At 46.1% G+C, this 27462-nt stretch overlaps 1 protein-coding gene across 1 annotated transcript in view; it reads right to left on the bottom strand.

Moving 5' to 3' along the window:
• Nucleotides 1–27462, bottom strand: part of DSCAM (DS cell adhesion molecule) — a 704213-nt gene that overhangs the window by 11409 nt on the left and 665342 nt on the right. Inside the window, exons 19-20 of the mRNA XM_045501327.1 lie at nucleotides 21714–21869; nucleotides 11009–11142 (exon numbers count right to left, since the gene is read on the bottom strand). Coding sequence (XP_045357283.1) covers nucleotides 11009–11142; nucleotides 21714–21869 — 290 coding nt within the window. The remainder of the gene's footprint in view (nucleotides 1–11008; nucleotides 11143–21713; nucleotides 21870–27462) is intronic.

Raw genomic sequence — 27462 nt, 5'->3', positions numbered from 1 at the left:
TTATCTGTCTCTTTCGTGTGTGTGTGTGTGTGTGTGTGTGTGTGTGTGTGTGTGCCATGTGAGAATACAATGAAAACTCAGGAAAAAGTCCTGCACCAGACACTGAATCTGAGGGTGCCTCGATCTTGGGACTGCCCAGCCTCCTGAACTATGAGAAATAAAGATCTATTATTGAAGCCACCCAGTGTGGTATTTTGATATAAAAGTGAGACCTAGGCAAGGAAACTAAGGTACAGACAAAGTAAGTGCCTCACTAAGGTCAGAGTGGCAGAAAGGGTGGGCAGAGGTTCAAGCTCAGTGCCTCTGGCCCAAGTCCAGTACTGTTATTTACAAGCAACCAGACACGGGAAGGGCTTACTTTTATCCCTGTAAGCTGTAGGTCATTAGGCTGTGTGAACTGCAATCCCAGCTCTATAATTAACCAAGGGGTGCAAATGTTAACTATACCTGTTCATTGTCAGAGATCTCATGCTCACTCAATAAGAAATAAAGTCAGAGAATTTCCCATTGTCCAGTATTTGACTTCTGTATATACACAGTGTCAGATGATTAAAGGGAGACGATAGGGCTCTTGGAGAAGTTCTTCAGGTGTGCCCATACGTTCATGTGCATGCACTATCGTTACCCTACCTGCCCCCGTTGCCACCCCACCCCTCTCACACACACCAGTCCTGTCTTGTGTTCAGAAGATCACGGGGAAATCAAATCCTTCTAGAATTTCAGGGGGAATTTGGCTTGTTTCCTAGCAATTCGACGAGACAATCCTAAGACTGCGTGTATTTGTATTCTGTAATGTTCCAAGGCTATGTTGTTGCCAAATTAATTTTACAAAGCTTAATGATGTGCAAATTATAACAATCGCTCCTACTGAACATTAAGCATCAACAGAGCATTAAAATATATTTACAAAATAAGGGTTTTCTGTGAAGGGCGCATAGCTTTTAGTTAAAACTCAATACGCATCCTGTCTAGAAGGTACAATTTGCTCTTGACTACCTCCAAACTAGGCATTTTATTGAATTTTTATCTGCAACACAAGGCATGGATAAAATCAATGATAAAAATACAATTTCTTATGCAATAATATTTGTTTCACTATTTATATGATGGATCATCCAAAGCCAAAGTAAAAAGGTTTGTTTATAGAAAATTCTTCCCGCTGGAACGAAATTTCTCCATAGATGAGGGTGAGGAATAAGAGTCGGGCTGTTCAGGGGTTCCTATTGGTTACTCGGGAAATTTAGTTGCACTGGTGTGATCTCCCTCTGATACCAGCCTATCTCCCTATGGCTGCCATAATTAGGCACAATTTTTTTTTGTCTCTCAGAACAGAAGGTTGCCAAATGAGCAATTTAAACAATAGAAGGGTTGATTTGTTTTCTTCATAATATGTGTAACTGGATATTAAATGCGAATTTTCCTGTTGTCTTAAAGTTTTAGCAATGAGCTTCACAAGTGAGGATCGTCCCAAAGATGCTGGTACCTTCCTTCCTAACAAGAGACGTGAGATCAATCAGGCAGGGCTTTCTGATTCTGACGACCTGTCCATCATCCATCTCTGGGCCCCATGAGAGGCTAAGTCAAGAATAGGATATTCTTTTTTTTTAATATGAAATTTATTGCCAAATTGGTTTCCATACAACACCCGGTGCTCATCCCAACAGGTGCCCTTCTCATTGACAGAAGTCCGTGTCCATGCCCACCTAGCGGTGCCAGGAGGTTAGGAGCTCCAAGCAAACCACTCAGAGAGCTTGGAGTTTGGAAGAACACAGAGATAGGTGAATCACCAATCAGGCCAAAGGCTATGTAGGGTGGCAAAGGCTAGTCCTGCTCCCAGCAGGAGAGCAGGTTCCTGGGGCTGGCTGTCACTTCCATCATGGTGGGTTAGGGATGCTTCCATGTAGGCCCTTCAAGGAGACAGCAAGACTGGCTGCCTCCAGGAGTGTAAGATGCCTTCTACAGAGGGGTGTACTGCAAATTCCATAATCGTTTATCCGTAGATGGTGCGTAATTCAACCAACGTTAACAAGTCCAAGAGGTGGCAACAGGTAAGAGAAAAAGAGCCAACTGGGAAAAAAGATAATCAGATGTTCACTCAGGGTAGTGAAGCAAATCTGTTTGTTCAAAGCCTTCCCTTTGATACTCAGTTAAAAATACAGGTTCTGAGAAAGAGGGGGGATGAATATTGCTTCCTTATGAAACATTTTCCTCAATATTGTATATGAGATAAAGTAACTGATTATGTCTACCTTCCATCAACTGTCTTTTTATTGGACACTAGCTTTCTCAACACAACGATCTAACCATGTTTGAGCTGACTTGCTAATTTCCATGTGCATTCCATCATGTGTCACTCCCTCCCACTCTCTGGGAATGGTCAGTGAGAAGGGTTCCATTTTCTTTCCAGACTTCTCCTAACACTCCAGCTGCAATGATGCATCAGAGACTTTGACGCATTGAGAGTGTGGAGGGAATAGAAAGGCTTCTCTCTGAAGGGCAGTGAGACAGAAAAATTATAGTCAAGGAAAAGCACCCCCCAAATGTAGGTTCTTAGGATTAGTGAATCAAAAGTGGCAGAAGGAGAAACTGGTGGGGAGGAGGAAGAGAGACACTTTTCTCAGTATTTAAATATTTAAATCTCTAAATATTTAATTTCCTGCTGGCAGATCTATCACTCTGTCGTCTCATCTTCAAAGTTAAGACAGAGATATTAGCCACTCTAGAAGATTTGATTATGCCTACGATGCAAATTAATCTTGAATGGATCACTATAACTGGGCTGATAAGGGATGGCCAGAGGAATAGGACACCTGGGGACAGCCATATAAACTCACTGGACTACAGATCTCTCCTCTGGGTCTTGCAAAGAAAAGGTATGTAAGAGCTCTTAGCCCCATGCCTGTAATGGGGAAACCTCATAAATAGTTGCTGTGCTTGAATTCACAGGCGTTTACTGAGTTCAAGTCCAGTGTGTAGACTGTGAGGTAAGTTCCTGCCCCAAGGCAACAAGAGATGATCATGGCTTGGCAAACGGAAGATTAATTACATGAGGCATAGTAAAATTCTGGTAAGTTCTTGCTAAAATCTAGAAATAAAAATCATTTGAATTCCCTTGCCAAAACTACTCCAGTTGTAGCGAAGGACATGATTCATATTTGCAAAATACCTAGGAAAATAAATAAAAAACTGCATGTGTTTGATTTTAAAAAAATATTCATGGCAAAGTTTTTTTTTGTTTCTTTGTTTGTTTTTATAAAGCCTCAGACATGCTGGCTTCCCTAAAATTGTACCAAGAGTGGAAAACATAGCTCATGATATAAACGTTGCAATCCTCAAGCCAGGCAGCTCATGTTCATGTGTTCTTCCTTTCTTACTATTGCTTCGGGTCTGGTGGATGGAGTCGTAGATTTCTGAGGGACCCAACAGTATACTCCTCCAAAGAATGTAGAGGTTGCTGGAAGCTCGGTTTTCTCCCTGTGCTCCAGTGTCACCCGTGAAGAGCCTGCTACTTTCGCTACAGAATTCTTTTTGCCTTGTGGTTTTGGTGCAATAATTTCCCTCATATTTAAGACACTTTTTAACCAGTAAGTAAGATGAAATTAGCCACAATGAATTACTTCAAACGCTCCTTAGCAAATTCTATCAAACTGGATACTTAACCAATAATTGCTGGATTCATTTCCAAATCCCTCACACTATTTAGCTCGAGGGGTGGCTTGCAAAGTCTTGTGAGCCTTCTCACATCCCCTCAACAAGGCACATCTGCCCTTTGTTTATAGGTCATGCATGGTCCTTATCTTTATCCCACTTTGGATTGTGGTCTTGCACAGTCTTGGTGCAACCTTGTGGTCTTGGATGGAGTTCAGGTTCTTTGAGGGTGGCCCTGCAGTGGCCCTCCCTTTACGGATGCCCCGGACACCCTAGATCCCAGTGTTGCAAAATCAGGGCTCACAGACCACAAAGTGGAGTGGGCTGAGGAAATGCCTGTTGCATTAAGTTGACTAATGACCTAGAAATGATTTGAATGCAATCAAGAAAAACTGTGTAGAGAATGACTATGGATTCACAGGCCGCTCAGATCAAATTATTCAGCGTATCTCATGGATATAAAAAGAATTCCACTTAAAAAATTTCAATTAACTTTTTAATGAAAAACTAATTCTATCAAAGAAGTATGGTGCTTTAAAAAGCCCTAATATCTAACTATTAAAAAAAAAAAGACTCGAATGTTCTGATTTTGTAGATAGTATGTTCACAGCAGTGATTTAAAGAAACCTCTCCCAAAGCAAGATAAACAAAATAGGCAGCTCTTTGCATTATTGGACACTCCGAGGCCATATCAAATCTTTCTGTTTAGGGACGGAGAAAATGACCTGGATTATGTTCAGAATCAGTAGTTGGCTGGATCGACTTCAGGTTTGTCTTTGTTCTTATGTATAAGACATTTTGCCCTGATTTTCATTTTATTTCAGTATTTTCACCTCTCACAGAAGATAATGGATCAATGAAGCCCATCCTAAAGGGACAGACTGGGGTGGGGAGCCTGCATGGTGGGAACAGCATATTAATGCTACTTGCTTTATGCAAGTCAGTTCTGGTGGTTTCCTCTGCACTTGACTGAGATGCCTGTAACCACCATTATATCTTCCACTGTTGGCTACTTTTTAAAAAAGTCTTCCAAACAGAAGATATTTTACTTTTGGGCCTTTCAAATATAAAAATCATTATTTTGCCAGTGCATTAAAGTTGACACCCAGAAAATGCTTATAAGGAGCTGGTGTCTCCATGTTCCTATGTAGAATCGGGGCTTTGTCCGGTTAGCCAAACTGGCGTTACAGGGTCCTTATAGTTCCCAGGCTCTTTTGAACAAAGTCACCTCCACTCACTACAATTTTGCCTCATCTCTTCTCTGCTATCACCCCATCTGCTGTACCAATGATCTATCTGCAAAAGTGCTTTCTTAAGCTGACTTGATCACTATCACTTATTCGGTAATGAACAAGTAATTCATCGCACATGTGTAAATGGACGAAACCCATGCACTCTTAGTCAACTTTTGGCTGCTCCAAAATTTCTGGCTTTGCCATCACAGAAAAGAGATTCACCATCAGGTCTTTTAGACAGAACTATGGAAGGATGATCTCCATGTCAGTGATTTAAAAGCATGGGCACTGTATATAACTCCTGCCGAGACTGAAAAGCCTCCCCAAGCAGAGGATATGCTTTCCTGCGTTATGAACCAGAAACTTCATTATACAGTTTAACTTCTATTGCATGACTTACTGCCGGAATCCATACAATTTAATTCAACACAACATTTTATGAACATCCGCTATTTCAGCATAATACCAGGCTTTCTAAAGGAATAAGGGTGACTAACGGTGGGGTGTGCGCTTGAACTGGGGCCCAACGATGACCCCACCTAACGATAACACAAGGGATTGTGGTGGTTACACCAAAGTGAGGTTGGAAATCAATGCTGGGGACCTCCGAGGCGAGACGGAGCCCGCTTCCCAGGGAAGGCCGCAGGCTGTCACCGTGAAGGGCCTGGACTGTGAGCTCAGACACCTGTGGGTTGCAGACCCTGTCTTCACCTTGCTAACCGCATGGTCCTGGCAGACAGTACATTCTCCATTTCAGTACCATTACAACGAGGTAATCATAACCCACCTGCATATGATAACCATTGGAATTAACTGACGAAAACCAGGATTTTTTAAAGATGTGAGTCATAGAAGCAATTTTGTGAGTTATGACGATCATTTACAGAGCGAAACAGAAGAGAAAAAAAATCCAACGGTTTGGAAAATATCATAGCGCATCCTGTGTGGCAAGTGTAAGTTTTGTTTATGAAGCTTTTGTTGTGTGTGTACTGGGTTGTGATTATAAGATGCATTTCCTATTGTGAGTCATGAAAGAACGAGCTTGGAAACCATAGGCATAACGTGTTTAGCATACAGTGGCTAGAATATAGAAAATGCTCAAAAATGGTGGAATAAATAATAAAGCATTTAAGTTGAGCCTTAAGAATAAAGACTTTAAATGGGAGGAGGACACACACACACACACACACACACACACACACGATGGAATGGCTTAGGAATAGACGGATCGGTTAACGGAATAGGAGATAGGACACTGGACAGGAGTTAGAGCTGGATTATGGAAATCTGTTCAGGTCATCTTGAGGATTTTGAGTTTTGTTTTAGGTAAAAAGGGAGAAGTCATCCAAGAATTTGCCCAAGGGAGTGACACGGTCAGATACAGAATGGGAAAGAAAGATTATGGCAGCAATGTGGACAATGGATAGGCCCTTGAGCCTGGCAGTGGAAGGACTTCTGACCTGGTTTGTTTCCCCAAGTGGGCATGAAAAGAAGGGAGAAGATTAAAAGATACTGCAGGGAGAGACTTCTCATGACACAATGTCACCTCGCAGATGCTATTTCCTCTGGTCATAATACCTTTTCATAAGGTAGAGCTCTTCCCTGCCTACAAGCCAGGGCTACAGGTGCATCCCAAGAAGCTGTCTCTGACCCTACTGTTTGAGAAACACCCCCTTGCCTGTGGCTTCTGCCACAGTGTCCTGTGCTCTGCAGGTCACAGTCGTGTCCTTTGCCACATCACAAGGACAGTGACAATCCCTGGCATTTTCTGACTTCCCTAGAACCAGGAACTCCTCAAAGAAAGGCAGACACTATCCTTTATCACCGCGGTCCCACGGTCGCCATTGGAGCTGTTCTCCCAGCTGCCCTGGTTTTCCTGTCTTCTGGGTACTTGTTAGGATTGTGCTTCCTGGCCCCCTTGTGGTTGGGGGAGGCCACGTTATGCCTATGTCAGACCTTCCAGAGATGTATTCCCTCTGCCATAAAACCTGCATGGGTGCTTCCCAGAGTACGGATAATATGGACCAGAGCTACTACAACTCAGAACAGACGTGAATGTGGAAGAAAGATAAAACTGTTGGTGTAAATCCCTGAGGTTTTAGGCCTCTGGTCAGAGGACAAAGGGTACTGTTAGATCAGTGGCTCAGCTGGGAAACAGGAAGAGAAGGGGAACAAGAATGAATTTGATTCAGAACACGTTGGATGTGGTGGGGTCTCCGTGAAGACACGGATGGAAGGAATTTGGAAATATGGGGTTGCCTGGTCCTCTAAGCTGGTCAGCCGGGGTTGGAGAGAAACACTTTTGATCTCTGTAACTTCAGATGATAGTTAAATTATAAAAACAGATTCAAAGGCACCTGGGTGGATCAGTCGGTTAAGCATCCAACTCTTGATTTTGGCTCAGGTCATGATCTCACGGTTCATAGGTTTGAGCCCTACATCGTGCTCTGCACTGACAACCCAGAGCCTGCTTGGGATTCTCTCTCTCCCTCTCTCTCTGCCCCTTCCCGGTGCTCTCTCTCTTTCTCAAAATAAATAAATATACTTTAAGAAGTATATAAGATTCAGTGATTCATGGGGACAATAAAGAATAGGAAAAGAGGATAAAGGAAGAGTATTGAGAAATGCCTACATTGAAGGGTGGCTGTCAAGGGAGAGGGAGCCTAAGAGAAGAGAAAGTCTAAAAATAGAAGGGAAGTTAAGTCAGAATTTAAACACAGATAGCTGTATAATAATGGCATGCTACGTGGCAGCCTGAAATGGGAAGAGTGCCACCTCCCCAAAAGGGAATAGCCTTGTACCCCCCGGGGGGTGCACGGTGACTTCTGAGACAGGAGCAGTGGCCGGTGAGATGGACAGCATTATAATACAGATGGTCAAGCTGACCCCGCTTGACAATTCCATCACGGCACCGTGGTTTGACCTGAGATTCCTCAACAATTCTGGCTTCCTAAAGCCACTCTCTCTTGTCCTCAGCCCCATGATTTATTAAATGCAGTCCTGGGGGGCGGGTCCAAGGAAAACCCACACCTGCTGTTTTGGTTTGGAAGCTGCCCAGACCTGGCGAAGGTTACTTCCCTGGTGTCTCTGAAGACTTGCTTACTTCTAAGTCGTGGGCTACACTGTGGGGAGTTTTGTTGCTGAAAGCTGTCTTCTGGAGAAGAAGGGTACTGGAACATTCTCAGTTGCTCATTTATCGTCTGAAACTGGAATAATTGAGGTGAGTCACAGCTCACTGATATGATCGTTTCGAGCCTTCTGATTTTGTTCTTCATTGCTGAGAAGTTCATGCTGTCTGATTTCACGTTTCTAAGTCCCATCTCAATCGGCTTAGCGCTGTAGAAGAGACACTTTCTCTATTCTTGTCCTTGGTTAATCTAGGGCACTCCCCACAGGCTGCTTTCATGAGGGGAGGAGGGCTAGAGGGGAGATCCAGCCTCGCGACTCTCTCCCTGGGACCTTACAAGGTAGTGTGTGAATTGATCCTTCAAACTGTCATCTATGAAAATTCAGAGTCACGCCCCCCAAATTATATGCCTGAGTTCCTTGAAGCAAATGAACTTTGAGATTTTGCTGCTCGAATCTCTGCCTGGGGCGGTTAATGTCTCTGTGCATCTGCTGGTCCAGCACAGGGAGACTCTGTTTACCTAGCGCCACCAGACTTTAGATGCATTTACACTTTCTTATCTGGCCACACAAAGTTTCAAATCCCAACACCTTTTACTAGGCTAACCCAAGAGAACGCAGTGAAACCAGCGTCTATTCTTAGACAATGGGCTTTACCCATTAGAGAGAAGAGCGTGGGTCTTGTAACAAGGTCCGTTCACTGGGGGTCTTAAGAGGAAATTTACATCAGCGAGCAAGTCAGCCGAGGGACTCCTCTAAAGAAGATTAAATTACAGGCTGTGCTGTGTCCTCATTTATCCTGCCATGTTCTACATTCCACTGTGAAATCATTTCAAAGAAAAGAAATACTCAGCCCAGCAAGAATATCATATGCAGCTAGCACTGCCCTCTGGTGTTCATTCTGACACATGGGCGGAAATGTGAAAGCCTCACAAAACGTCATCCCATCCCTTCTTCTAACTTAGAGTCAAATTCCAGAAACCCAAGATGGAACAAATACCCTTCTTTCCAGCAATTTGTACTCTCTTTCTAATTCCATGTGAAAGAAAGCTCCACAAAGCAATGGGTGAGATTTTCCACTGTTTCCTTCCTAAGAGAAATGGATTAGTTCTCTCTGGTCTTCACTTATAATGGTATTATTTTATTTTAAAAATAGGTCTCCTAGGGGAAAATGTCTGTACCTCCCACTTGGTTTTTCTGTCACCCTAAAATAAAGTCTATTAAAGAAAAAACTAGGCCCTGGGGTCTTAAACGATGTTTGACGTGGATAAGCAGCCATGGACTCGGCCTGATTCTGGTTCCCTCCACTTTACTGCACACAGCCTGGGATTCTGGACCTTCTTTGCAAAACTTACATGACGCTACCCAGAAGACCACAGTGCGTTGTAACGATCATACTTCTAGATCTACAGTGCTTTATAATAGAGTCAAAGGCAGCACAGCGACACCCGGTGAATGGCAGTCAGACATGAAGTAGGTGAGAAATTTGGCTGTTAATTCCCATCTTTTCTGGTTAGTTTGATCTTATGATTGTTTTTGGAAGGGTCTTGTTGGGAAGGTACTGGGTGGTTGAATCCTATTGTGGCGTGCGTGGAGAGATGGTGGGAATCCTTGGGCAAATCTTTTCTACTCTATCTTATAGACAGTTGGCTCATGTTTTTAGGATTTGTAACTCTTCCTATTTTATTGTGTGAAATCCACAGGCTGGGGGACAAAGACTAACATGGCCCAAAGCGGCCACCTGTGGGGATATCTCATCCAAGCATTGGTCCATCAGGACTAATTTCAAGTAAGCCAGGCTGGGGTTTTAGTTTAGAGATAAAGAGCAGATTGAGGGTGTTCTGGGTACCCTGAACTCTTTTTTCCTAGCTTGGTGGAATCAGAACAGCAAATGTGAGTCCTACAGCAAACAGATGAAGGAGGTGACAGGGCTGGAAGGAGTTGGGAACGGGGATTCAGTGTTTCACAGGGACAGAGATTCAGTTTGGGGCGACAGAGACATTCTAGAGGTGGGTCATGGTTCACAACCATGTGAATATACCTAATGCCACTGACCTGGACACTTAGAAGTGATTCGGATGGCAAATTCTGCGTTACGGTATTTTATCACAATAAAAACCAAAGTTAATCTGTGTATTCACTCCACAAACACTGACTGACGATACAGGTCTCCTTCTATACCCCAGCCGGAGGACAGAAAGACAGGTCACGTGGTGCCAACCCCAGAAAATGCTGTAAATATTCCTGTGAAGACAGCATGAATTTTGTGGTCCTACTCTGGCTTTCTTTCCTCTAAAATTTCCCTTTTCGACATGCTTTTGTAGCTGGTCTAAGAAACAGTTTAGCTCTATAATTATGACTCGGTAGTAATAATATTAATGATAATAAATATAACACGCTGAAGTATTATTAATTACACTAACTCTTTTAACTCTGTCTCAGTGAATGAGGTGGGCTATGCGATCGTCGGGGTCACAGATCCCCAGCACGGGCCCTCATTTCTGGCCCGACAGTGGCTTGCCTGCTTCTCTTAGTGGGGGACGGGACCTGGCAGGAAGATGGGGCGGGAGGTGGGGGCACAGGAGGGAGGTCAGAGGGAAGGGGGGGAGGCAGGGAGGGCCTGGTGGGCACGGAATGACGCGTCCAACAGCAAAATCAATAAGCGCTGTCCACTGACTACCAATTAAGGCACAATTCAGACCTCTGGGTTTTGATTTTGAGAAGCCGGCTGGCGGTGCTGTGGGAAGTCACCAACTGAACAATACTTCTAGACGACTGTGTCCCTTATAATGATTCAGATGTGTATTTTCAAGTGAGGTGTAAATGAGGATGTTGCTTTGTGGTAGAGACAACGGCGGGAGGTGGGGGGGGGCGGGGAATAAAACCACTGGAAAGACCCAAGTAGGTGGGAAACAAAGGAATGAAGGTGTCCCAAAGGAGCACTCGCAGCTCGTTTTCTGGAAGGTGCTTGAAAGGCACTTGGTTATTTACCAACTTACTGTGGGATAGGGGTGGGAGCAGAATACAGTGTACTTTCGGATGATGCCGTTCAGCTTGAGAGGGGGAAGCCAGGACACAAAGACCATGGAGGCTGAGGCCGCCGCTGCCTTCACTCCCGCAGGAGGACCTGGAACTGGAAGAGCCGGGCATTTAGTCACAGCGATGGGGCTTCCGACCAGGCGCTCTGGCCCACGCTGCCCAACACAACCCCCGCTCCGGCTAGGCCTGGCCCCTCTCTCTGGCCAGCTCCTCAGGGGTCAGTGCTGTGGGCTCAACCGCGTCCCCTCGGAATCCACGTGGTGAAGGCCCAGCCCCCAGAAGCTCAGAATGTGACCTGACTTGGAGAAGGGGTCTCCACAGAGATGACCAAGTGAAACTGTGGTCACTAGGGTGGCGCTAATCTCATGGGACTGGCGTCCTTATGAAAAAAGGGAAATGTGGGCACAAAGACATATACAGAGAGAAGACCATGTGAGGACACAAGGGGCGAATGGCCCCCTAAAAGCCAAGGGCAGAAGCCTGGAACAGACTCTCCCTCACAGCCCTCAGAGGGAGCCCACCTGGCCCACACCTTGATTTTGGATTTCTTGGCCTCCAAAAATCATGGGACAACCCATTTCTGGTGTTGAAGGTCTCCCTCTGCAGGGCCCTACGCCAGCAGCCCTAGGAGCTGACAGAGCCTCTCTTTGACGAGTGACCCGTGCTCCACACGAACCCTGTCCAAGGGCATGTCCTCTAACGGCCTAATTTTAGCAAGAACGCTGCTCGGTCAGTTCAGCCAGAATCCCCTCAATATCGGGTCACTTGATACATGATCAAAGACTTCATTCTCTTCCACACCCAGGTACTATCTGATCATCCTTGCGTGCCTTCAACCAGAGTCCTGTTTGATCACTCTAGTCAGAATACCCTTACCCCCAAGGTCTCCTATCAGTAATTCTCCACCCACAGCCCCATCCTTCCCCTCCACTCCTTGGCTGTAAATTCCCACTTGTACGTGAAGTCGAGCCCGGCCTCTCTCCCCTGCCACAAACTCCCACCGAGGTCGACCCCACATATTCACGTCACAGCAGTCCCCCTGAGAAGTGTGCCTGCTGCTGCTCTTTAACAAGTGCCATGAGTAGCTGTTGCTTCAACAGAACTAATACATTCAGTTCAAGTCCCTGACTTCCTGGGAGCCTTCTTTACCCATTTCAGTCCCTTGTGAGTTCCTGCCTCTGAACAGCTGGAGAATTTAGTTTCTTGTGCTGCTATAGTGTTTGGCTTTGAACAGGCTGGGGACGTACATCTTGCCTCCTGAGTTAGAGACGAACGAGGGCAAAGTATCTTGGTCTTTAGGGACCACTCTTCCTTGCCCAAAACACTTTGTAATGACATCTCTTTTGGCTCAGGGGAGGTACAGAAACACTTTTTTTACGAGGATGGATTTTTGTGTCAAAGATTCACACTTGTATAGACAAGAAACACCCCTCTGTAAGCCATCTAAGAAAGAAGGAAATGGTGCTAACAATATTAAGCATAATTTGTCAATGAGATCAAATGCACGTATTCCTTCCCCCCATCTTTCTGTTTTCCAGGTAGAAGAGGGAGGATGGAGTGAGGTGGACAAGACATGGGGAGAAGAGAAAAGAGCATTAAAATTGCTATGGGATAAGCCTTAAGGATCTTGCTTTGTTCCTTGTTGGTCTAACTGTCCACCTGGAGGGTGGTTCCCACCTTGATGGAGGTCTTGAAATTCTAACCGATATACATCCCTTGTGAGCCCCTGGAGGAACCTTTGAGTCTCTTCCTGCTCCAGTAACAACATAACTGCTCACTAAATATTTGTGGAGTTGACTATGTGTCTCATGATTGTCATCTTGACTCTTCAAGGTCAAAAGAACAAAACCAGCAATCACCATGAGAGCTAATGTGGGTGTGACATCACCACCACTTGAAAATATAAAATCTTGGGATCAGGTTTTGACACATCCTGTTGGTGGCAGAAGGTCTAGAAAAGAGGACACAAGTAAGTGATGACACCAGGATTACTAAGTCTTTGGGAACAAGGCACTGTTGTGCTGAGTATGGAGGGCACTTGTGCTTAGGTTTCCTATTGGTGAGGGGCACAGCCAAGACACCCCCAAATCCACAACCTGGTTGAGACCCACAAGGGCTCCTCCTGAACACCAAGTGTAGAGTGGACATTTGTTTGACATTTTCATCCTAACAGATGCCCCAGATTCTCCAACACACTCCATTCCTTCTCTAAAGCAACCACCTGGCTGGCATTCACCATACCCAACATTCCCTCTGGCCAGCTTCTTTCTAGAAGCCCAAGGGCTTGGGCAACAACCACTTGAGTGGCTGCTCGACAGAAGTCAGTCATATTTGTTTCTACCTTGTTTGTGACAATTACACCTGTCGTGGTAATGTAATTTAATTCATTATCCAAACCAATGAAATAGGAGTGCCAAATAAAGCTGTTTCCATGACAATTAATGGGACTTCTTTGGAAAAGCTTTCTTAAAGGTAAGTTAAAAAAAGAAGGTTCGGCTAGGTTTGGGCCAAGACCCTTGAGAAAGATGACACACGTAGCAAATATCAAGACAAACAGATTTAAAAAAATCAAGCATAAGTTGTTGGCAAATGGCATCATGCCTTACTCTACTCTCAGAGAACTTAAACTGGAAATGGCAGATGATCCATGATGAAAACAGTTTATGGAAACAATGACATAGACTTCTAATCTCTTCATCCAAAACTTAATAGAAATTAGACCATATTATTTAATGAAAGAATGATTAGAGAATCAATCTGTATTGTCTGCTTTGAGTTAAAATAGAATGTTTAAGGTATGTCTGTTGGCCACTTTACACTCCTTCCTCTATTTGATTATTTCCATTGACTTGTCTTGATTATATCAAAGGGCATTTACCATGTAAATCCCTATCTGACTCCTCATACACTTGATGCATGATCTATCTCGTGCAATCTTTTTTTCTAGGGTTATTAGAATTTTATACCACAGAGGAATAGCTACATAGAAACTTTGAGGAACAAGACATTCTGGAAAAGTTTTCTGCATCGCTGAGCCACTATCTTAAGAGTTAGAATGTAAATTGTAGTTCTGGTTTGGATTATCCCACAATGGTTCAAGGTGTGAGCCCTGTAGCCCCACCGAGGGCTTTTGTTCAGCTCCAACACTTAGGTCCACGTCCTGGGCAAATTCATTAACTTCTCCAACAAGCCTTAGTCTCCTCCTCTATGAAGCTAGACCAATAATTGTACCTATTTACAGTTTTATTGCTAGGATTACAAAAGATAATTCATCTAAAGAATTTAGATGGAGTTTTGCATTCAGCAGGCACCAACTAAATTCTAGCTATCATTCGTAATGGCAATCATCATTTCCTTACGTTGTGCATCACTAAAGGATCCTGGGTTTTACTTTGTGACCCAGTGTTGAACTATAAACACCAGATGTTGAGAGTTGCAGAAAACGGAGATGGTGTAGGATGGTCTGTCTGGGACATATTTTCCTAAAACATTCTTAGTCATCAGAACACATTTTGGTAATCTGCTTTCTGTGTGTGTGTGTGTGTGTGTGTGTGTGTGTGTAATACAGGCAAGCTTAGGCAGTTTTCACGAATTCCTAGACACTGTTGAGTGAATTTCTGACTTCATATTTAATTGGTTGAAGTAAAGAACACAGGTCCGGAGAACCGTTTTTTCTATATTCTTCCAATCTGCCTACACCTCCTTTCTGTATTGCGGAAGCTCTTAGAGCTCACATACCCACTTGCCACTGACATCTCCAATCTGATTCATAGGTATCTTAGATACACCATGTCCCAAACCAGGATCACCATCTTCCCTTCCAAACCTCCCTTCCTCCTGTACCCCATTGCAAGAAATGGCACAGCTATCTTCTTGGTTGCAAAAGCCAGAACCTAGAATTCTCTCTTATCCCTCCCAGAGGATGTGTAAGGTTGGAGAGCTTCTTAGACCTCCATGTGGACGTGGTCAGTAGTTGAGCTGTCCCTATGGCTTAGTGTTGTTCTGCAACACTGGAAGTGGCATTCTTAGCCCATCCCAGGACGTTGGCACATGATGATCTAGGATCTTGGGTTCCTTCTGTCTGAAATCTTTTCCCACTCTCTCTTTTCTTTCTTTCTTTCTTTTTTTTTTTTTTTTTTTTTTTTTTTATCTTGGCAACTCTTACTCCTCTATCAGCTTCTACTAAACATTACTTCCTTGAGAAAACCTTTTCTGACCACCAGCCTAGATAAAGCCAGGGCTCTCATGTTTTCTCTTAAGACCCTTCTCCTTCATGGAACATGTCAGAATCCACTTAAGTCTCTTCCACCAGCCTGCAAGCCCTGCCACGCCCACCCTGTTCTCTGCTGTATCTCTAGTGCCTGGGCCAGTATCTGGAACATACTAATCCTCAATGCAGATATTCTAAGTGAATAGAAAAGTGATTCCACTAGCGATTGGGTGGTAGGAAGAATTCTAACATGGTGTCCAAGATTTTTATCCTTTGATATAAATATCTGTATAGTTTCTTTCCCTTGAATGTGGGTAGTACCTGTCACTACGATGGTTGGATTACTCTCATGACCAGGTTATGTCACGTAACAAAGGTGAAGGGATTTTGCATATATAATTAGTGTCCTAACCAGCTGACTTTAAGTTAACCAAGAGGAGAGCATTCTAGGTGGGCCTGACCTAATCAGAGAAGCCCCTTACAAGAGGGTCTAGATGTCAGAGATGGAAGAAGTCAGAGAGATTTAAAGCAGTAGAGATGCTCTCTCATTGGTCTTGAGGAAGCAAACTGTCTTGCTGTGGAGGGGCCATAAGACAGGGAACAGTAGGTAGCCTCTGGGAGCTGTGGAGATGGTCCCAGCCCCACGCCCACAAGGAACCAGACGCTGACAACAACCAGTGAGTTTGGGCAGGGGGGACCTGACCTCAGATGAGTTCACAGCCCCAGCCAACAGCTCGATTTCAGCCTATGAGGCCCTGAGCCAGGGACCCAGCTGACCGGGACCTGGACCCCTAACCCAAGGAAATGGTGAGACAACAAATTTGTGCCATTTTAAGTATTAGGTTTCAGGTGATGCATTATACACCACAGAAAATGAATCCACTCAGTTAGGGCCTTTTAATGATGTATCTTAATGTAAAGCCTCAAAGTCAGTGCTTTGAAAGATGATTGCCTTGGTTTGAAGTATAGGTACACACACAGATACTTCAGTTCACGTCACGATCACTTCTCTGGTTTTGCTGATCAGGTTTCGGCAGGTGTGTGTGTGTGTGTGTGTGTGTGTGTGTGAGAGATAGCCTGCTGCGTATGTGATCCACCATGGTAGCCAGACCCACCTGAGCCCAACACCCCACAGAGGCCCCCCTGAGCCATGTGCAGACGGCCTGGTGCTGGATGGAACCACCCACAACTGTGGCTGTCATCACGGGCGTGCGAGGCACACGTCGCTCTTCCATTCCCATTTCCACAAGACGCCAATATTTCTGGCCTTTGCTCCTACGAGAGCGATATTTCCTAAACATTCTTCAAAGTAGACAAAATCTTTTAACTACGGTGGCGTCGTGTGGGGGAACCAATACGCAGCACAGGAGTGGCTCTTCCTGAAGCAGAGCGTGCAGTGTGGAGCCCCCCACTGGGCACCTCAGGGGCCCACCCAGGAGCCCAGGGAGGTCACAGGAACCTGCATGAGAACCATGCCATTGGAGGGAGCTCTGACATCCTCACGGTGGGAGGCCTTCTGGGACGCCCTGGCCTGTTGTGCTGTTGCTGTCCCTGCTACTGCACAGAGCCCAGCACTGCCGTGCGCTCAATACCTGTCTACTGGGGCGCGGCGCCTCTGGTGCATCAGCAAACAGACCAGACACACGCCCTCAAAGTCCATCCCTTTTAAGATGCGCTGAGGGGTGGTCACATGATCACCTGAGCATGTATGATCTACGCCTCCAAGAGAACGTAGGGCTCAAGATGGGGGGGCCCTGAGGATTCAGAGATAGCCTGATGTCTGTTTATTCTTCACTCACTCTCGGCTCTGTTTTCAGATGGCCCCCCTCAAAGAGATTGCTAGTCAAGAGGCGGGAGAGCAAAGATCACATATTGCACCTCCCGCCAGCCTCCTTCGCATAGAAAATGATTTACAGAGTAATGTGCATTAGTAATGTACTCAGTAAATATTTGAACTTAAACACACACACAGTGTTTACTTTTGCAGAAAAGGATCAGGGTGGGAACTACCTGATGCCTGCAGAATAAAAATAACAATTGGAAAATTAATAGATTGTGTTTTGTTTGTGTTCTCTTTCCCCACGGCTTTGCTCAGATTATAGTCTCAGCAAATAAAATGGCATTAGGATTTCACAAACCCTTTAGAATTCAGAATTGGTTGTCCTGTGTTCAAAAACACAAAGCCAGATCAGCAAATCATCTTTTGTGTTCCTGCGGAATAACGAAGGTCCAAGTTCTGATCGATTGAGCAGTTCCGGAAAGAGAATCTGAAGCCTGAGCAATTTTCACGGACCCCGGGAGGTGGTGTCTGTGGGCCCAAGAATATGTTTGTGGACCCAAGAATATGTCCACAGATTTAAGAATATGTCTACTGGCCCAAGAGTCCTTATACAGGCCGAGCAACTACTGAAGAAACTGGAAACTTGTTCTCTGAGCAAACATTTCAATTGCAAATTATCCCTGGCAGCAGTAGACTTTTAAAAAATGTTCTAATTTTTTAGGGGCGCCTGGGTGGCTCAGTGGGTTAGGCGTCCAACTTCAGCTCAGGTCATGATCTCGCAGTTTGTGGGTTCGAGCCCCGTGTCGGGCTCTGTGCTAACAGCTCAGAGCCCGGAGCCTCTTTCGGATTCTGCGTCTCCTCCTCTCTCTGCCTGCACCCCCATCATGCTCATGCTCTGTCTCTCTCTGTCTCTCAATAATAAATACATGTTAAAAAAAATAAATAAAAAATGTTCTAATTTTTGATTCGATTTATTTATTTAATCTATTTTTAGTTATTATTTTATCCTATTTTTGAATGTTTTATTAGCAAGTGATACATTTTTCCTCCTTAAGATGATCAGTGACCAAGGGGCACCTGGGTGGCTTAGTCGGTTAGGCGTCCGACTTTAGCTCAGGTCATGATCTCGCAGTTCGTGAGTTCGAGCCCCACATCGGGCTCTATGCTGACAGCTCGGAGCCTGGAGTCTGCTTTGGATTCTGTGTCTCCCTCTCTCTCTGCTCTCCCCTGTTCACACTCAGTGTCTCTCTCTCTCTCAAAAATAAATAAACATTAAAAAAAAAAAAAAAGATGATCAGTGACCAAATGACACAACTTAAACTCTAGGCCTCCTGACACGGGGGGTTTAGGGACCTCATTTAAGAAATGTATGGGTGGGGGGTGCACCTGGGTGGCTCAGTCAGTTAAGCGTTTGGCTTTGGCCAGGTCATGGTCTCACGGTTTGTGAGTTCGAGCCCTGCATCGGGCTCTGCTATCAGCACAGAGCCCACTTCGGATCCTCTGTACCCCACCCCCCACCCCGCCCCTTCCCTGCTCACGTGCTTTCTCTCTCTCTCTCAAAAATAATAAATAAAAAAATTAAAAGAAAAAAAAAAGAAATGTATTGGGCCAGGGTGCCTGGGTAGCTCAGTTGGTTGAGTGTCTGACTCGACTTTGGTGCAGGTCATGCTCTTGTGGTCATGGGATTGAGCCCTGTGTAGGGCTCTGTGCTAAGCGTGGAATCTGCTTGGGATTCTCTCTCCTTCCTCCTCTGTCCCTCCTCTGCTTGTGCACACACACACACTCTCTCTCTCTCTCTCAAAAAATACTACAGCTCTTAAAAAAAAAAGAAATTGGGCAGAGAGAACCAAATTTAATGCTTGCTTTCAATGCATAAATATTTCTTTCCTTGTGAGACTATCAACAAACACTGAACCTTTACTCTGTGCCTAGATTAGTGCCTGAGGAAGAACTTGATGAATGTTGGCAATTATTATTTTACTGGAATCTTATCCACAATCTTACATAATTTAATTGAACCTGGCAGGTTAATCCAAACTTCAAAACTGTAAGATTTTGTAGCACAAGTTTAAACAGGTTGTGTATTCTCAATCTGATTAAGCAGTCCTTCTATGGTAATGAGCCTTGTTGCTTCTTTCAATTAGACACCAACTTGCATTCAGTTCTATCAATTGCTCGAGTGCCTATTTATGTTAGGTCTTGAGTTAACCGTGTGACTAGCTCAGTTCTTCACCATTTTAAATTAGTGAATGTTTCATGTGAATCCGGGAGAGAAGCTTATTATACCAGTTTTTCTCGATTTCTACCGAATCTCCGCTCGGCTTTGTTTGCAAAATGCTGGCGATTCATCCCGAGTAAATACTGACATTCGGGGCTTGCATCTCTGTCTGGAGGTACACCTGGACCAGTGGGTCCTTCACCTCCTTCCTGGGGGAGGGCAGGGCCCTCTACAATCAATGGCACCTCCATATACCATCAGCATCGGGTACAAAAGCACAGAATGGCTGAATGGCAAATTAGACCTCATGTGTCGGGGTCAAGTGTTGGAAGAGAACCTATGATTTCTAAAAGTGGAGAATTAATTACAAATTGATCCAAATTACCGGTCAAAAAGCTGTGGCGAGCCTTCCCTTCTTAACGGATTTCTGTACCTTCGTCTAAAAAATGCAGGTGTCAAAATTTGTGTTGCCGATCAATTTGCTCTTTAAATAATAATTCCAGTGACATTTGTGTTATTGCTTAGCAGGGCAAAAGAGTGTTCCGCCCCCACTCCGAAGGAGTGAAGATCAAATAATCAAACATCTAGTGTCAGAACCATCCCACTATGTGTCAGGCTGGGTGTTTGCAGACATCACTTGACTTTTTATATCTTAACTCTGTGCAGTCTGATTATGATGTCAATTTTGTACATCAGTTCAGAGAAGGTTAGGTAAGGTGCCCGAAGTCCCTTGGGCAGCAAGTGACACAGCCAGCTTCTAGACACAGCTCTTTGTCTACCGCATTTCTAAAAATTAAATTATGACCCCCTTCACTTAGGACATAGCTTTGTAGATCTCTCCATTAATGTGTGACTTTCTAATGGCATTTCATTCTGACCTCGGATTGCCCTAAATAATCCATTTCCTTGGGCAGAATTGGCTGACACCTGCACATTCCTGGAAAGAACTGCCTGTGTACTCTAGAAAAGCTACAGCTAATGAGGATGAATTTGTGTGTGCCCCCAATAAAGCAAGAAGGGCGACAGAGACAGTGAAAATAATGTGTGAGCATAGATGGATGGGACCAGTTGCGGGGAAGAAGGGCTGGGTTTGCGGAGGGGAGGGCAGAGAGTTAGGTGAGAGGTAGTATGCTGCAGGTGTCAGAGAAGCTTTGTTAGGGGACAGAAAAGGCTGAAGGAAGAGTCCATCCAGGCCTCTGAGCCTGGGGCTTCCACAGGACGGATGTGGATGGAACCGCAGTGTGTTTGATGTTGCAGGTTCTATGTGGGTAACACCTCCCCCCTGCACCCTGCCCGGCTTCCTGGGAGCAGAGTCCTGGCAAGAAGACAAAACAGTTCGGCGAGCCCAAACCTGCACGGAATGTAGGTGCACCGGTGCCTCATCCTGCCCCTACCTCTGGTACAATTCTGCGCTCTCATCTGGAGAGTCCCACATGGGTATCATTGGACATCCGTTTTGCTCTTTCCTTTCTCCAGGTGGAGACCTGCTTTTCTCACTGTTGCTGTAACATTTATCACAACTTCGGCTGTTCTTCAGACAGGCTCAGATATGGCCCCTCAGGTTTCCCTTAAAATAATACAAAGGGGCGCCTGGGTGGCTCAATCGGTTAAGCTTCTGGCTTTTTGATCTTGGCTCAGGTCATGATCTCATGGTTTGCCAAGTTCGAGCCCCTGCCTCGGGCTCTACGCTGGCAGTGCGGACCCCGCTTGGGATTCTCTCTCCCTCTCTCTCTGACCCTCCCACACGCGCGCTCTCTCTCTCAAAATAAATAAATAAGCTTTTAAAAAACTTAGGAAAAAAACCACTTGCCAGAGAGTTTTGGTAGGTTGGGGAAAGAGTCACACAACCAAGTCCAGATGGTGTGGAACAGCAAGAATTAATGGTCTGAACTGAAGTGAGCCATGATTTAAAATTTTACTAAATCATGATCAGCTCTTCTAAGAAGTCAAAGACGATTAATATGAAGATCTCAAATTAAGGATTTATTCTGAAGTGATTCTAAAGCTGGCACAGAATAATAGGACTTAGGCCATTACATAATTTTCAAGTGGAAGGATGGAAAGAATCAGAGCCTACACTCATAGCTGAAGCATCACTAAAATTATTCTGATGGGACACAAAACAGGTACGACCTGTTTTACAGCTCTGGGATAAAGGCATTTTTGTTTAAATAATACTTGGCCAAAAATTTTTAAAAAGAAGAAAAACTATAGGGGAGAGGAACAAAGGATACAACGAACAAAGGCGACACGGGGAGTCAATGGTCTGAATTGAGCTGGAATATTCTGGCAGGGCAGCAAAAGGTTTGTCCAGAGCAAAGTCAAGGCCAGGCCGATGGAGGAACACTGGTCTGCAGGACCCGGCCCTCCCAACACTGGCTTCTGCCCGGGATGCTGTCACTCTGTGGGGCCCTATGTGTCCCCTGGAGTCCCATCCACACCTGCCCCGTCTCTTACCATCCTCTTTGGTCCGAGTGAAGATCTGCTCACTTCTGACGCCGTCCCCCGCACGGGTGAAGGCCAGCACCTGAATGCTGTAGTTGGTATATTTCTCCAGCCCGTCCAGCTCTAGGGAAGGCTGCGTTGTGGTGACGTTTTTAATCTCGCCCAGCTCTGGAGGACAAGAGAACAGGATCCGGTGACTGGCTGTGGGCGTGCCGTGCTCCCTGGCCAGCCCTGGGGCTCGCCCTCTAGCTGCCACACCCTGAGATGGCTCAGAGGGACCGTGCACAGCCCGCACACGGCACCGACACTCATTCACGTGCAACTGCCACGGAACACGGCAGAACATCAGTCTGGAAAACAGAGCAGGTCCCTCCAAGTGTTACCACCCAACCCGACGGCCGGGGCCAGCAGCCAATCAAGCGTGCCCCCCACACTCAACCCGGGGAGCTTGGGGCTGTACAGGGCTCACTCTAAGTTTATTTACTCATTTTGAGAGAGACAGACACAGCACGAGTTGGGGAGGGGCAGAGAAAGAGGGACAGAGAGAGAGATTCCCAAGCAGGCTTTGTGCTGCCAGTGCAGACAGAGCCTGATGTGGGTCTCGAACCCATGAAACCGCAAGATCATGACCTGAGCCGAAACCAAGAGTTGGACGCTAAACGGACCCAGCCACCCAGGCGCCCCCTGCAGGTGCATTTCTAACTGCTCATCAAAAAACTTCTGCAAGTCAGGGGCGCCTGGGTGCTCAATCTGTGAAGCATCTGACTCTTGGTTTCGGCTCAGGTCCCGATCTCACGGTTTCTGAGGTCGAATCCCCACATCAGGCTCCGTGCTGACAGTGCAGGCCCTGCTTGAGAATTCTCTCTCTCCCTCTCTCTCTCAAAATAAATAAATAAAGTTTAAAAAATATATTAAAAAAAAACTTCTGCAAGTCGAGTTTTGTCTTTTGTTTAACAAACAAATTGTACTTTAATGTACATGTATTTTTAAGTACCTAACTTCTCAGGTGTCTGAGCTGAGACGAGGTGGCTCAGGAAACCGCTCCTCTTCCCTGGAGTGAACCCCCGCCGCTGCCCCCCACCCCCCGAGCTTCTTTGCCAAAGTGACACGCTGATGTGTCAGAAACTTGGCGCCAGCTAAAAATGCTTCATTTTCTGGAGTGGGATCAGCTAATAATACTCAGAGAGGGAACGCTTTGCTCTCCCTTCTCAGGCGTGTCAGACAGGGCAATTTGAGAAAACTTACAATGATGTGTTAAGTACCTCCACGGGTGTTCTAGGTTCTGAAAGGAACCACCTACGGAGCAGCTGGTGCAGGAGAGAGAGGCTTGAGGACCACTCACCCCCGGGCACAGCCAGCCGTGGAGGATGGGCACTGCCTGCGAGCCTGGGCCCCCCAGTTACTAAGAGGACTGGCGGAGCACAGGTCCGGGAGGCACTGTTCGTTGGGTGGCTGGCCGTAGCCAAGGCCACCTGTGCACCTGTGCTTACAGTCGACAAGCAGTAGGACCCACTTACGGGCCAGCGCTGTTCTGGCTTCAGATGCTAACTCATTTAGCCAGCACACCAATCCTGTTATTGGCCTGCATGTTACAGGCGAGGAAACCACAGCAGGGAGGTACCTTGCCTAAGGTCCCGGAGCCTAGCAGAGCGGCCGAGAGCATGGGCCGTGGAGCCACAGTGCACGGCCTCAGGTCCACAGACCACGGTCTCCGTGCTCTGCGGTGGTCACTCAGTGAAAAGCATCATGTCGGTCAGATTATTGAGCTCTCCACCAGCGTGGCTTTCTCTTCCTGCCCTCCTGTCCTTCTCACACGTTGCACAGAAGGCCACCTAGTAATTAACAGCCACGTATTCTGTGATTATGAAGACCACAGAGTGTCTTCTTGTCTCTTTGGTGTTTGTCACTCAAAGGATCAAGGTTGAGCTGGACATAGGAGAAAAGCTGAATCTAAAATAGTCATGGGGTGGCCAAGGCTTGTCACGCACGTGCTGGGGCCTTTGCATGGGGGGAGGGCTGTGGGGGATGTGAGGGATGTTGGGTCACAGACCCAGCTGCAGACCTGGACACGAGCCAGAGGCCCGTCACCGCCTTGAGCAGACTGTGGGCCAGCTCTCCGGCAGGACGCTTTCCTGGGGGAGAAAGTGGGCAAAGAGGGGGGTCCCCAGGAGGGGTCTTTGGCCGGGTGTCTTCTGGGGAGGTCAGCAGTGTATGCAGACTTCTTGGGGCCACGATTTGGAAGCCTCAAGAGATGGCTTACAAAGGTAAAAAGATACTTGCTCGTGCTTGGGGTCGCCGCACATTCAGAGAGTGGACAACTGTCAGGCCAGAAGGGTGAGGAAGTCTCCCCCCGAAGGAAGGTTCTGCCTGGCGACCACCATGGCTCTTCATACTGTCCTATGCACTTGCAACGTTCGTTTTCCTAAACATATCTAATAGGGGTCAGTAGGATGAGGGTAAACACTTCAATGCTAATGGGAAAAACATTAAGTATAGATGTCATCAAGATCTTTTCAGATTTAGGAATTTCTATGCTGTGCCAAAGATCACACACACACACACACACACACACACACACACACCAGGAAAATGGGGTTTCACAGGGCTGCGTGCCAGCAGCCAGTTATGAGACCTTGTCTAAATTATTTAACCTCTGGGGTCCCTGGGTTTTTGCTTCTGTTTTTTTGCAATTGTTATCTTTAAGAAGGACCCGGGAGTCTCTCCCTGGTGGAGAAAGCAGGCTGCAGTCATTTGCTGCGAGAGACAGAGGTGCTGATTCATCAGTGTGGCTCCTGGATGAGAGACAGTGATGGGGAAGAGGGCGGCTAAAAGGGACAAGGTGGAGGGGGTCGCCCCCATCTTTTTCAAGCAATAGTTAAAACAGAAGAATTCCATCTGCTCAAGAAGCATGAGACAAATCAGAATGAACACTTGGATGTTTACTCGTATTGGGGTTCATACTGCTTTGAGGAACTGATTTATTCATGAACCAGGAATGAGACTGCGGTCAGAACCCCAGTTCAAGATCACCCCCCAGACCTTCCTAATATGTGCCATACGTGCACCTCACTCTCGCTGCCCCAAGGGGAAGGGCATGGTCCTGCCTGGCAGACACTTGATCTTTAGTGGATCTGCAGAAACTAAAGAGGACAATTATGACAAAAAGCCCAATCAAAACGGCATGCTTCATTTGCCATTCTTTTGAGCCCTTGTACTTTTTTTTTTATGGCTTAAGGAGGATTTCTATCATCTACCTTTTACAGCCTCAGTAAGGTTATTAAAAAACAAACAGGAACTGAAGAATAACGCTCAGGTGAAATCATGACTAAAATAACATGAAATAAATACATGAAATGAATTTAGAGGTATCATTTCTACTCTCACATTTTTTTCACTTTCTGTTTGAAAACAAACTGTTTTATGTATCGATGCCCTCCCTCGTTCTCAAAGGGTTTTAAGACAAAAAACGGGGGTGGGAATAACGTTTCTGAAGTGCCGTGAACTGGCCCACCATCAACGCTAACAGCGGGATGGCACCTAAATGCCACCTTGCTTCAGAATCCACTGTGCTGTCTTGGGGAAAGACGGAAGAGACGACAAGCGGTTCGGATTCAGACGGAAACGGGACTTCGGCGTGCACAAGTTTTCTAGCAATCTCAGTGAACGGCTTTGCGAGGTCTTGCAAAGTACTGAGCTTTCAGATGATAAGACACTCGGAAATTTCACCAACGTGGTGCGTGGCTCGCCTGTCCTATCAGATATATTAACCAGCTTTATCTGATCACGTTAACAATAACAAATGCTTTTCTGATGTACATATTTGAAAGTATTCGGGGCAATTGCTAATCACAGCGGTAGTGACAACCTGGGTCTCCCAGTCTGCGAGTGTGTGTGCCTATGAGTGTGCAGATATATGTGTGAGGCTGCGTGTGAGTCTGTGTGCGTGAGTGTGTGGGGGTGCGTGCGAGTGTGGCTGTGGGGGTGTGGGTGAGTGGGTCCAGTCCTTTACATAGGCACGATGTCTCACGTCCGTGGGAGCCTCGGGCCGCAGCCTGAGAAGTTTTTGCAGAAGTATCAGTGATCCCGTGGAATCACCTGCTAATTCATAAATGTCACTTCTTATAAGCAGCAGGTAAGGAGTGAGTGTTCGTAGCAGGTTTATGTCTCTAAGGGTTTCTTTCTCATCTTTCGGAGATTAAGTGTAGAACTCCTACATTAGGCATTAAGCACATCGCTTTGATCTGAATACCGTGAGCCAACGTATCTTTAGGAACCGTATGCATTTCTAAGCAGTCTTTACTTAAAGCCTTTCATGTTTTTGCATATTCAAGTATTTAACGCTTAGAAGCGTCAAGTCAAAAGAACTGTCTTCATCACATTACCCTTCGTAGAGCTAAGGTGTTAATAGGCAATATTAGCGAATAGGAGCGATGTGTGAAAATACGGATGCGTCGTCACCACCGGGTTCTGGAAAACATTTCCAACAGGAAGAACAACAAAATCATTTCGGTGTCACGCTGCCTTTAGGGGAGTGCGCTCAGGGGTTCTAGCTTCACGTCGTTCAAGAGGAGGACGAGAAACCAGAACAAGAAGATACGATGATATAGTATGACACTGTCAACAAAATAGATGCTTTTTACAAATAGTTTTGCTCTACACTTTACCTCTATGGGATTTTAAAAGAGCTCTTTTGGGGGACAAGAGGGTGAAGTTGTCAAAGAATCATTTACGTAGTTCTGTCCCTCTGTGGAGGTTGGCTGTGCATTACCGGGCTTGTGGTTCTATGTTCACTAGATTCTTCTGGGCTCACTGGTCTAGCACGAGGCCAGCACAGAGTAGATACTCAGTGTGCCTGCCTCCGATGGAGCAAGCCTCACTGAGCCCTGAGAAGCAGGTCTGATGAAGACATAAATAACTAAGGCTCCCCAAACTGCTCTTTACTTAGCTTATTTATTAACGTGTCTTCCTTCCTGTACTGTGGCATCAATATTAGAGCCCCCTGCGGCCTCCGAGGCCCTGTGTGCTCTGTTTACCTGGGTGGGGACAGCCACCTGCTTGGCAGAGCAGACTCGAGATATATCTGGGGGCTCTGGCTGTGTTTGCCCAAACTCAGAGGCAAGCACGCACCAGGAGGCCACATGCAGTCAGAGGGGTTCAAAGAAGCCCCACACAAGGGGAGAGGCACCCCCCTGCCCTGGGACGGGAGGTGCAGGAGGGGGCTGGGACTGGACTGAAGGGGAGGATGGGAGCGTGGGCCACAGGGTCTTGGGATGCAGGCCTTAGTAGCTTCCCCGTGAGGGCTGTGGTACGGGTGTGTGTCTATCCCGCTCACGGAGAGGCGCTCAGTCTGGTTCAGCGACACCCACCCTCTGAAAGCAGGCACACTGGGAGGTACTCTCCCCAAGAAAGTTCTGGGCCCAACCTCGTCTCTATCTGAGCAGGCTCTCATTCAGAGTCTTGCCCAAACCAACAGAAGGATTTTGTCCTGTAACTTGGAAGAAAAATAAAAACAAACACAGAGAAACAAGAAGAACGACAGAAGAGAAACGGGAGGTGGGGAAGGGGAAGGGGAAAAAGACAGAAGGAGGTTTGGGATTAAATGGCTCCTCGTGAGGAATATTCCGGCATTCCTCCTGAGCCCTCTCCTGGGTCAGCTACAGGCACTTAAGAAGTTTCCCTGCTGAGCTCTATTGGGAATTTGGAAGAGGTCAGCCTTTTAGGATACACGCCACGTAGAACTTTCTAGATACAAATCAACATC

This window comes from Leopardus geoffroyi, chromosome C2 (assembly GCF_018350155.1).
Source record: "Leopardus geoffroyi isolate Oge1 chromosome C2, O.geoffroyi_Oge1_pat1.0, whole genome shotgun sequence".
Lineage (NCBI taxonomy): Eukaryota > Metazoa > Chordata > Mammalia > Carnivora > Felidae > Leopardus > Leopardus geoffroyi.
The sequence above is the reverse complement of the archived record's forward strand: the minus strand, read 5'-3'. Positions and strand labels throughout refer to the sequence as shown.